The 11,356-nt window shown below is 33.3% G+C and overlaps 2 protein-coding genes across 2 annotated transcripts; one reads left to right on the plus strand and one right to left on the minus strand.

Annotated features, from left to right (window-relative positions):
• Positions 634-4,783, plus strand: LOC18595778 (cytochrome c1-2, heme protein, mitochondrial). Its single transcript, XM_007023881.2, has 9 exons — positions 634-765; positions 878-910; positions 1,015-1,070; positions 2,044-2,264; positions 2,539-2,818; positions 2,900-2,971; positions 3,628-3,744; positions 3,836-3,901; positions 4,406-4,783. The coding sequence occupies exons 1-9, from the start codon at positions 762-764 to the stop codon at positions 4,520-4,522; spliced, it is 966 nt and encodes a 321-aa protein (XP_007023943.2). The 5' UTR covers positions 634-761; the 3' UTR covers positions 4,523-4,783.
• LOC18595779 lies at positions 7,101-10,326 on the minus strand. Its single transcript, XM_007023884.2, has 3 exons — positions 10,167-10,326; positions 7,902-8,414; positions 7,101-7,825 (listed from the first exon to the last, which is right to left on the minus strand). Exons 1-3 carry the CDS (start codon positions 10,234-10,236, stop codon positions 7,290-7,292), a joined length of 1,119 nt encoding a protein of 372 aa, XP_007023946.1. The 5' UTR covers positions 10,237-10,326; the 3' UTR covers positions 7,101-7,289.

An 11,356-nucleotide genomic window follows, 5' to 3' on the forward strand; every position in this document is an offset into this window, starting at 1 on the left:
TTTTTAAATATTAATAATTTATAATTGATTTAAAATATTAACAATTGGTAATTTAATTTATAATTTAAATATTATTATGATTAAAATATTAATACTTTTAATTAATTTCTGAATTCAAAATATTTTGTAATATATAATTAATAACTTAACCTTTTTATTATTATAAGATTTATTTTTCTCTATTTGCATTTTTCATTTTTTAATTTAAATTTCACTTAGTAATATAAAAAATAACATTTTAAAATATTAATTTTTATTTATAATTTAAATATATTATAATTAAAATATAAAAATATTAATAATTTTTTAATTTTAATCTAAACTATTAATTTTATTAATTTAAGTTTGTAATTTTTAAAAATAAAAAAAAACATTTTAATATAAAATATTTGAATTTTATTCGCAAGAGTGTGAAATAGTTAATACGATAAAAAAATGTGATATTAGCTATTTCAAGCTTTTGTTAATTTTGAAGAATAATTATTTAAAAAAGAATAGCTATTTTTTCTCCAAAAGCAAACCAAACAAGGGGATAAAATTTTGTAAGGAGTAGAGGGGGAACGGCCAGCCAAACATGACCTAAAGAATTACTAAAGAGTAAAGAGAAAGGACGACGTGTCGTTTGAGACTGGGAGAATTATGAGCGGTTCATTGTTTCACCAGTAATCTGTGGGACACGTGTCTCCCTCCTTCTCTCGTTTCCTTGGTTTTTGTCTCTTCTCAGTTCTGCAACCAACACTGTCCACTCTCCTCCAAGAACCATGAGTATTGTTCTTTTTCTCTCTTCTCTCTCTTACATGTTGCATATCTATTTACGTTTCCATTATGAACTTTTCTTCTTTCCCATTTTGACCTCCACCTTTCTTCTTATTTACAGGGTTAGCCCAGAAGATCAGGACCGGCATCCAAGGTAGATTCATTCCTCTTTACTCTTTTTCTTTGCCCGCCTTTTAATTTTATGATCTTTTTCTTTCTATGATTTCAAATTTTTAAAATTTTTGAATTTGGAATCAGGGTATGGAAAACTCAGCTTTCTTTTAAGGCTCGCTCGCCAAACTCACGATGCTAAGGTACTATTCTCATCATTTGCATCACTTTCCCTTTTTCTTTTATAAAAAAAATTGAAGATTAATGTAATTGTTAGGTTTAATTATTGATACATTATATAATTTCGCAGGGAATTGAAATTTATTGAGTGTGATTTTGTCATGTATTTAATATAATTAGGAATGTATGCAAATTGTGAAAAATTTCAGTTAACAAAAGGGAGAATTCAATGGAATTTCTTCCAAACTAAAATGTAATCAAAACTAGAAATAAACTCCAAAAGAGAGTAGAATATTGCTTTATGGAAAAATTGGCCCTTTTTTTTATTTTTTCAAATTATCAATGAATTTTAAGGTGCTTTTGAACGTGTTATCACTTCAATGAAAACAAGAGCTGTCTAAGATTAGAACTCTAGTGCACAAAACTCAGCTAACGGGCTTGAATGGTGAATAAGGCTATATTTGGTCACCACTTTTGCTGCTTCCTCTTTTTACTTCTGAAAGCAAAATGCAAATAAAAAAGTTGGATATTTAGTAGACAACGCTGTATTAATTTACTTATGTAATTCTTTTCTGTAGTAAGGATCTGTTATTTTGTTACTTTATATTTGTGATTTAATGTTCCATCTTGCTCACCTGAAATTTTTAGTTATTGGTTAATTAAGTTTTTAGAATAACCGTAGTTGGGGGTTTTGATTACTTGGTTTAACTAAGTCAGTGTTACCTGTTTAGTGCTTTGGTTGTGTAGACTTCAGTGTGTCAGAATGAGCAAGAAGTTTTGGAACTGGGTTTAATACTCAGCATATAATAGGAAAAAATATGAAGCAGTTTAGAAAGACAGGGTGCGACTAGCACACAGTTCTAAACACAAAAAATATGAATAAAAAAGAAAAAGAAATAAATTTTGTTTCTGCAAAGATGAAAATTTTATGAATGTTTTCTACTCTGGAATGAAACTTTACTCTCGTTTTACATAGAAGTACAATACTTTTGGCAGACTCTTCCTGCAGTGCCCTACCAAATTGTGAAGCAGGATCGAGATAGACTAGGATCTACCGGCAATAATTCTTTGAGATGGCTTGCACTCTTTGGGACAGGTGTCTCAGGGCTTTTGGGTTTTTCCACAATAGCTTATTCTGATGAGGCTGAACATGGTTTGGGGGTTCCTAACTATCCTTGGCCTCATGAAGGCATACTCAGCTCATATGACCATGCTTCGTAAGTTGATTTTTCATTTCTGCTAATATATTATTGATTTGCTTGCTTCCCCACCCCTCCCCCCAAAATGTGTTTGCAGCAACAATGAATTGTTGGTGTTCTCGGAGAAAGTTCTTGTGGGGTTTGGTTTCCTGCCTGATTTTTAGAAATGCTTTATAGTCTTGATTAAGCACTATAATCTAATCATTGTGATGTAAACGTATGTTAGTGATTGCTGAATGCTCACTATTTTTCTTTACAATTTGATTAATTTGGATTAATTATACATGAGCAGGATCCGTCGGGGCCACCAGGTCTACCAACAAGTTTGTGCATCTTGCCATTCAATGTCTCTAATCTCATATAGAGATCTTGTTGGTGTGGCATACACTGAAGAAGAAACAAAGGCTATGGCAGCTGAAATTGAAGTAGTTGATGGGCCTAATGACGAGGGTGAGATGTTCACCCGGCCTGGTAAGCTAAGCGATCGTTTTCCGCAGCCATATGCAAATGAACAAGCAGCTAGGTTTGCCAATGGAGGTGCATATCCTCCAGACTTAAGCCTTATCACCAAGGTATCTCTAATATCTTGATTTCATGAAAATGGCATTTAAGTTCCAGTTTAAATTTCAATATCTAACTTCTTGTCCTTTCAGGCCCGTCATAATGGCCAGAACTATGTATTTGCTCTTCTAACGGGTTACCATGATCCTCCTGCTGGTGTATCGGTAATTTCTACTTCCAATTGCATATGTACATATTAATGAGTTGACTGAAGAAAAAGTTTTGAAAGGTCAAAGTCAATTCACAGCATAAAATGAAATGTAACTGGAGAGTGTCACAGAGTGAACTAACATCTGAAATATGATTTCTCTTTCATGCCAAGTGCATTGTCATACGGCCATGTTCAGCTTCAAAAATGTTGCTCAGGTTTTAAAGATGTGCTTTGTTAGTAGTTTAGTATAACAGTAATGTTTTGATGATTTTCTCTAAAATTGAGATCCCTCAGAAGCTAATAATTTATCTTATTACATGCCTAAGCAAGATGTTTGCTTGGGATGGTTAGTCTATAAAAGGCAGGGAAGGAAAAGTGAGAAAGCAGGTTTGGCTGGTTCTCCTGGAGTGGTTATAGGTTGGTGGTGGTTAGGGAGGTAGTCTTATGTCAATATTAGTAACATAGTAGATGATATGTTAGACTTATGTAAAATATGCTTTCTTAGTTTGATGACAAGAAACAGTTAAAATCTGCATGAAAAGAAAGAATAATGAATAATAATTATGATCTTATCTCAGATGCCATACTTTTACTCTCTGTATCTCTGCCTCTCTCACTCACTTTTTAACAACTGTATAATGCGTGATGTATGATACTCTTCCATTGTAGATTCGAGAGGGGTTGCATTATAACCCTTACTTTCCTGGTGGTGCAATAGCTATGCCAAAAATGCTGAATGATGGTGCTGTCGAATATGAAGATGGTACCCCAGCTACAGAGGCCCAAGTAACCTTCATAACTGTCCTGTTGTAAATGATTCTACAAGCTTCACTGGCTAAAACAAGTGTTCTATACTCTTTTTACAATGTTGGTGCAGATGGGGAAGGACGTGGTGACATTTTTAGCCTGGGCTGCTGAGCCAGAAATGGAAGAGAGAAAACTGGTAAGTAGTTTACAAAATTGGATCTTGTTTTCCCCTGTATCGAGGTTTTAATACTTGAAGTTTCTGCTAATGGTTTATTAAAATGATCATCAACAAGGCACAAGTTTATACAGTTATACTAGATCCCTGACTGTTGGCCTTTGATTCTCTTACATGGATATATCCTGTTTGAAAAGTGAAGATCATCCCATTGGATAATGATGATTGAGCTTTGGCATAACTTGCTTATATGATTCTTGCTGTAGGAAATCTCCACAAAACCTCAGCTTAAGCATGCTCATAGAACTAACTTTTTAGTTTACTGTTTTAAGATGCAATCCTAATAAATGAATTGAGTAGAGATACTTAGAATCTCTCATCTTGAAGTATGTGAGACATCTTTTTTTCCTTTTTCTTTTATTTGCCATTTCAATACTGTTTGAGATACAAGCTGAGGTGGTAGATCTTTTTGGGAGTTATAAGGTATCTACTTCCTAACTCCATTTGGTTTGAGATTTTACACAGATGGGTTTTAAGTGGATTTTTGTGCTATCTCTTGCACTTCTCCAAGCAGCTTACTACAGGCGGTTGAAATGGTCAATTTTTAAATCTCGAAAATTGGTGCTTGATGTCGTCAATTGATCTCTTTTATATATGTAATTACTTATTTATATTTGAGAAGGGATAGATAGGTAATGATTAATTCATTAGACCACCTAGGCTTTATTTGTTCTGTGTTATCAGATGGCCTGGACTGCTAAAATATTGTGGAGACAGATCTCCTTTGCAGTTATATTCTTTAATAAGGTGAAAAATATGCTGCTTGTATTACAAACAGAAACAATTATCTTAGCCATTTTTCTATGATGGAGAGTTATCCATAAAGCAGCATTTCCCTCTATAATTACGTCTTGCATCTTGCTAGTTTACCAAGAAACCTATAGACAACAAGAATTTCAAGAACTCGTTAATGAGAATTTTGTCCATGCGCAGAATCACTGTATTTGAGGGCTTTGAGGCATTGAATTTGGGCAATGACACTGTGAAACCAGGGCTTTATCAAGCCTAATGAATGGAAATAACCCAAAAATCTTTTGACAAAGCTCATGGCTTTTATGATATAATTAGGTTTTCTGGAAGAGTTTATTTATTAGAGATGCTATTACTCCTTTTCTCTCGTCCTCTATTATGTGAGACGACTTTTTACGGTTATCATTGGTGATCTTCACTGAATTAGCAATTTTAAAATCAGTTTTAAAATTGTGATCAATTATTATAGTCAAAATATTACTTTTAAATGTTAAGTGCTTTTTCCTGCAAAAGATCTTGCCAGCAAGACTTGAATTATTGCTGATTGCAAACAGGGATGCTGTGATGTAAAAAATATTTGACTTAATAGTTAAAAAAGTTATTGAAATATTCAGGAATATTCAAAGAAGTCTCTATTCTTTTATTATGTTAAATCAATTCTTGTACTCTTATTTTGAACAAAATGAATTTTTATAATTAATGATTGATTAATTGTTATTAATAAATGTCACTTGTCATTTTATATTATGTAATAATGTGATATGTTAACATGTCATAATAGATGATGATGTGATATAATAATATAATTATGTAACATTTTTTATTTTTTTTGTTAGTGTCACTTGGGTATAAAATGATATGTAACATTTTGATATATGATATTTAGTCAGTTAATTATAAGTGTTTATTTAATTTAAAATTTAATAAAAAAATTATTTGAATTTTTTAAAATAATTTTGATGTTATCTCAAATATTATGCCAAATGTATTTCTATATGCTTTTTTAATATGAAATTTAAGTTTGCATGAACTTATTAACTGCATGGAACTATATAGATGGTCAAAAAGTCAAACTTGCAACTTTAAAAAAGTTATGGTTAAATGCGAAAATCATATACGGATTATTTTTGTGTAAAGTTTGGAATTAGATTATTGTATCCCCTTCTACCTAGACTTGGTAAATTGTATATTTGTGTTTTAATTGTGTCGTGTAAATATAAGTTATTTATAGTTATATTAGTAAACACGAATATAATTAAATTTTATAATACGTTTAAAATTTTATAACTGTGTTAGAATCTTAAACACGTATATAAATATATTTAATAAACGTGTAACACAACACTATTAATATGTTTATTAAACATGTTAGGTAAAATTTTATACGAAATGGTTTCCTTAAAACGATAAAAATTTATAAAATTTATAACTTGTTTGCACGATTGATACAATTAACATGATTTAAATGATTAAATTAAAATATGTACAAATAAAATACAATTATATTATTTAAAAATTATAAATATCATAATATTTATGAAATATAATAAAATTCAATATCAATAAATTTTAATCATCATAAAAATATTTGTATTTATATGAATAAATAAATGGTTCTTAATCATGTACTAAACGTGTTTATATGATATGTGAATCTGATTAAATAAATAGGTTATATGAGTATACGATAACATGATTAATTAATGGTGTTTTAGACAGGTTATGGGAGTTTGACATGGTTAAAACATGATTTATTCGTGTTTTAATTGTGTCGACACGATTAATATACGAAGCACGATTAACTTAAATTCAACCTCGATTAAACTTATGTTGTGTTCATATCGTATACAAAATTACTTAGTCTACTCCCACCCCAACACACAAACCATCTCTCCAAGAGTTTCTACCAAACCCAAGAACAAAGAATTGGTATAACCAAGGCTACAAGTTTGCGAAATGAGTTTTATTCAGGAACTGATGGATAACCAAGATTAGTACTGGTATTCAAGATTACAACTTTCTCTCCATCAGTACTGATGGATATTTTGGTAAATAATTATAATAATATGATCTCAAGGTTTATGCAATGGATTCCAAAGAAGAGAAGGCAAGTGAAAAAAATTTTACGTCATTTTCGAGTTTAAAACATTTTACATTAGTTAAAGTAATTTTTTTAGTTGAGGTATAAAACATTATTCGCTTTTAAAAATTTTACTCTTTCAAAATGTTTAAAAAAAAAACTTTTCAGTGGATCCTCCCAAAGGAAAGACATGCATGCATCTTGTTAATCCAATCAATTTGAAATCTAACTTCATACTTCTTAGTTATATTATTTATTATTATTATTATTATTATTTAAGTAGAAACAGTACATTGAAATAGTCCCAAGTGGAAAAAGGGTTCAACTTAATTTGAAAAAAGAACTGGGCTTATACCATTTAAATTTAATGAAGAAAGATAGATACATAAAATATAACATTGGCCGACTCCCTCAATTAAGCCCCCTCTTTGCTTTAATTTGTTACATGAATCCTAACCTCCTAAAACAAGGATCAAACCACGTTGTTGCAAAAAGGCTATGCAACTGTTTATAACTGTTCTACACATGATGCAGTTTTCGGACACTCAGCAGCTTCACATCATCCAACACCGGTCCACACAGAGAGCCCGAGTTATCACTTTTCATGGTGTAAAACGTGCTGTAGAACATTATTCGAGTGCGGCTCGACTCTGCCTTGAATGCAAGTATAGCCCTCTTGAAGCCCCCTTTGCCCTTTGATTGATACGACGCCTTCACGGTGTTTTTGCCTGCAAAAGCTTCCACGACCATGGAACCTTCACATGCGTTGTTCGCATCACCGACAGTGAATGAGAGGACGTAGCTTCTGCCGATTGTGGTCTTCACCACTTGTGCAAGGGCACTTTCTTTTCCGGCGACGAGTTCGATGGCACGTTTCCCCTCCGGAACTGAGAAGTGTTCACTGTCGATGTACTTGACGGCTTTCAGGGATTCAATTATCCAGCCTGGAAGAGGACTGTGGTCATCTTCAATGTGAGGTGGAATCAGGACTCCCCATGAAGTATTTGGGAAGATGTAGGGGCCTTCTTCGAAATTTCCATTCTTTAGTAGGTTGGCTGCAAATATTTGAATCGAACAAGTTATTCAACCATTATCAATGGTGGGTCCAATTGAAAGATTGGATGTCCTTACCAGGGGTACGTTTGGGAGGGTACAAGGTCTTCAATGCGACAGAGTCAATAAGAGGGCCACAAGCTGCATCCTCTTCCACTCCTGGGTTATGTATTGAAATCTCAATGAGAGGCTCATCAGCCTGAAAAGCCCATGCATACGAATCCCATCCGTTGCTGCTATACATTGTTTGAATCGGGAATAAACCATAGTCATTTTTCTCGTAGTTTGGTGAAACTGACACGTTCAATCGTTCCTCTTGAGCACATGTGCGAGCCGCGCTGAAGGTTAGGGAATAAAACATGCCCTTAATCACCTTCATCGTCTGCTTAATCAGGGCGTCGTTGCCTAACCTCACTGCAAAGGCTCCCTCGGGTACTATCAGCAACATGTCACCCTGTTTTTGACCTGACTTGATGTACTCTACAACCCCTGAGATTTCCCAGTTGGGTATAGCCTTGGGGCTCACCACTTTTGTTCCTTTCATTTCTGATGGTTTTGGTCCATACTCGAAGTTCCCATTTGGCAATAAACCTAAACAGTTTTCAATCGAAACAAGTTTAGATCCATTAGCATTTCATATCTATGGAATCAATTAGATCCATTGCCATCACATGTTCTGTGCAAAAGACCATGTGAGAAAAGAAGGAAGGATGACAATTACTCAGCTTGGACCCACAAAAACATGGCTCAAATTACTTAGACATGATTTGAAGTGATCAATATATATAAATGTATATGACAAAACTGACATGTTAGATTTAGATCGAGATCCTTCAGCTGTCATTGAATGACGAATGTTAATCAGGATGCTCTCATCTCCAGATTCTTTTATGTCCAAGTGGTGCAGATCGCGAGGATTGATCCAAGGCCAACCAAAAGTATCTACGTGGGACCACAACCACTATCTAGGAAACGATTTTCCCTATGGAAACTAATCCTGACGGTTTGATTTAATGCATGTGGCCTATGTAACAGGTTGAGATTCTCCTTCTAAAGGAAAAGTTGTCTGCATTTTTGCCTATAATATTTATTGCAGTTCATGAATTCAACAACCATGCACATGCACTTCAATGATCAATGTAGTCCTTTGAAAATGACAATTGCTTCTGGTAATTACAATGTTAAATAAATGCAAGTAAATTAAAGGGGGAATGGCATAGTGGTTTTTTTGTGAGGACTGATGTCTGCCTCTGTCAGTGCCAATGCATGCTTGTTAGGTGCTATGGAAAACGTGCAAACTGCGAACCGATCTCTCTGGGTTTCACGTGGCTGAAGGCTGCACATCTATATATATATATATAGCCTGCAAATTAATTTACGTTTGTCTTACAATCATTCGACTTTATATGCCAGCAAATCTTCTATTTATTGAACCAGAATATCTCTATTAAACAAGGGGGAGCAGCCTCCAAATCATTAATTCATACCAGCTAAATATCCGACAGGGCAACGTAAAAGTTAGATCAATGTCAAGGAGCCAACTAGCTAGCTGAACCTTAAAGCTTGATTTAGGAAGAGAGGGAATGCTACTTCTTCCATGTAGCATATATAAACAGCCTAAATCATAATGGCCAAAAAAGATTATCACAGCCTAAATCATACTATAAATTCATGGTAAAATTACACACCAAATGGTAGCTGCTGCTGATATAAGCCGAAACAAACTTCTCAACAGGAACAAATAGAGTTATGAAACTATGGAACGATGCATGTGAGGCCATGACTGTCAATTAATGCAAAGACAAATGTTACAGGTATGCAATGCACCCCAAATCATAGTATATGAAGAGAAGCTAAATTTGTTGCTCTAAGCCGTGAGAACTTTACCGGTAGATGAAGTATTCTTTATGAGCATCAAAGGCTTTGTTCAACTCCTACACCATAGGCCGGAAAGGATATCTAAAAAGGGTCATTTCTAAAGAGTGCTTTAGGGCGAGACCACTTACTAAAATTAGACTGGAAATCAGTTCGTTGACACTCTTTAAGTCTTTTGTTTTCAAGTAGCATATGCTTTTAGGATACAAACATTCATACATTTACTCTGTGAGCTCAACTATTTGTAGTAAAAGAAATAAAACTGAAGTTTGTTTGCACATAAAAGGTGAGTACACCTCCATGGAGAAGCAATGTTGCTAGCTCTTGGAATCAAAATCTTTTTAAGCTTGTGAAACATAATGTATAGAATGGTAGTGAAGTTTTGCAAGTAGCTAGCTAGCAAAAATAACATAAGCCAATGTAGAACCAAGGGTTACCCAAAGTTAGCAAAGATTTACGAGAGCTTACCATCTTTGATGGATGAGGCAATGCGACAAGTGGCGCAAATTAGCAATAAGAGCAGGCTGATCGTCTGCATTGTGAAGGAAACAGAGAGGAAGAAAGAGAGGGGAAGGAGGGAAAGCAAGAGAGAAGTTGAGATGATCTTGGATGGAAATCACGAGAGGGCAGTGTGGTCTTTTATGTGCTTAGGTCTAAAACAAAGCCATTAAGTTTTAGCAAATCTACATGAATGCCACTACAACTATCTTTTTGTTCCCTTATTATATTTTAATCTCTAAATTTTTGTATTTAATATCTGATTCAATCATAGGTGTACATATTTTTTTTTAAAGAATTGATTTCGAATTTTACTTTTTTTTTTCAAATAAAAAGAACTTAAATTTAGAATCTTTATTTGCGTTTTCACCCTCTATAACATAAATTAGGTAATTTTTTTTTGAATAGAAAACTCCAAATGGCTTAATTATTGGGGAAGAAATATAGAATTAATGTATATATTTGTCATATATATATATATATATATAGTTTGTTGTTTTGTTTTATATATGTAGCATGCATATAAGGTTCCATAAATTAGGGGAGCTAACTATAGAAGTATTAATTGCTTGGGGTTTTATAATGAATCGTAAATTACATGCATGGATGTGAAAAAGGATTCCAGATTTGGTGTTCTTCTGGTGGAGGTTGAGGACAAGTTACTCAAAACCACATGGATATATCGACACACTGTTACATTGTCGGTTAAGGGCTATTTCTGTCTTTTAATAAAAAAAATTTTCTATTTAATTCAAGCTCAATTTCAACTTGAGGTCTAATTATTCCTTTGGATGTTATATATATATATATATATATATATATATATATATATATATATTTTAAAACAAATGAACACATAATATAAGCTAAAATGACCAAAATACTTTTGAGAAAGGCACATGGCTAAGGGGAAGACTACCCTTGATGTGATTTGAATTTGGTTGTCAAGCCAAATTTCTAATCCATAGGTTGCTCGTGGGGGGATTAACAGCAAAACATCAGAATCAAATAATGTAAAACTTAAAAGGAAAAAAAAAAGGCAACATTCAGATCTTATCCCAAGCCAGCCATGTGCAATGGCAAGTGAGAATTTTGATTGAGTTTGCCTTCATTCCATTAGTTTAATAGTTTTGTTTTGCTTCTATTCCTAGTTGGTCGGC

The sequence above is a fragment of the Theobroma cacao genome, chromosome 6 (assembly GCF_000208745.1).
Source record: "Theobroma cacao cultivar B97-61/B2 chromosome 6, Criollo_cocoa_genome_V2, whole genome shotgun sequence".
NCBI classification, from domain to species: domain Eukaryota; kingdom Viridiplantae; phylum Streptophyta; class Magnoliopsida; order Malvales; family Malvaceae; genus Theobroma; species Theobroma cacao.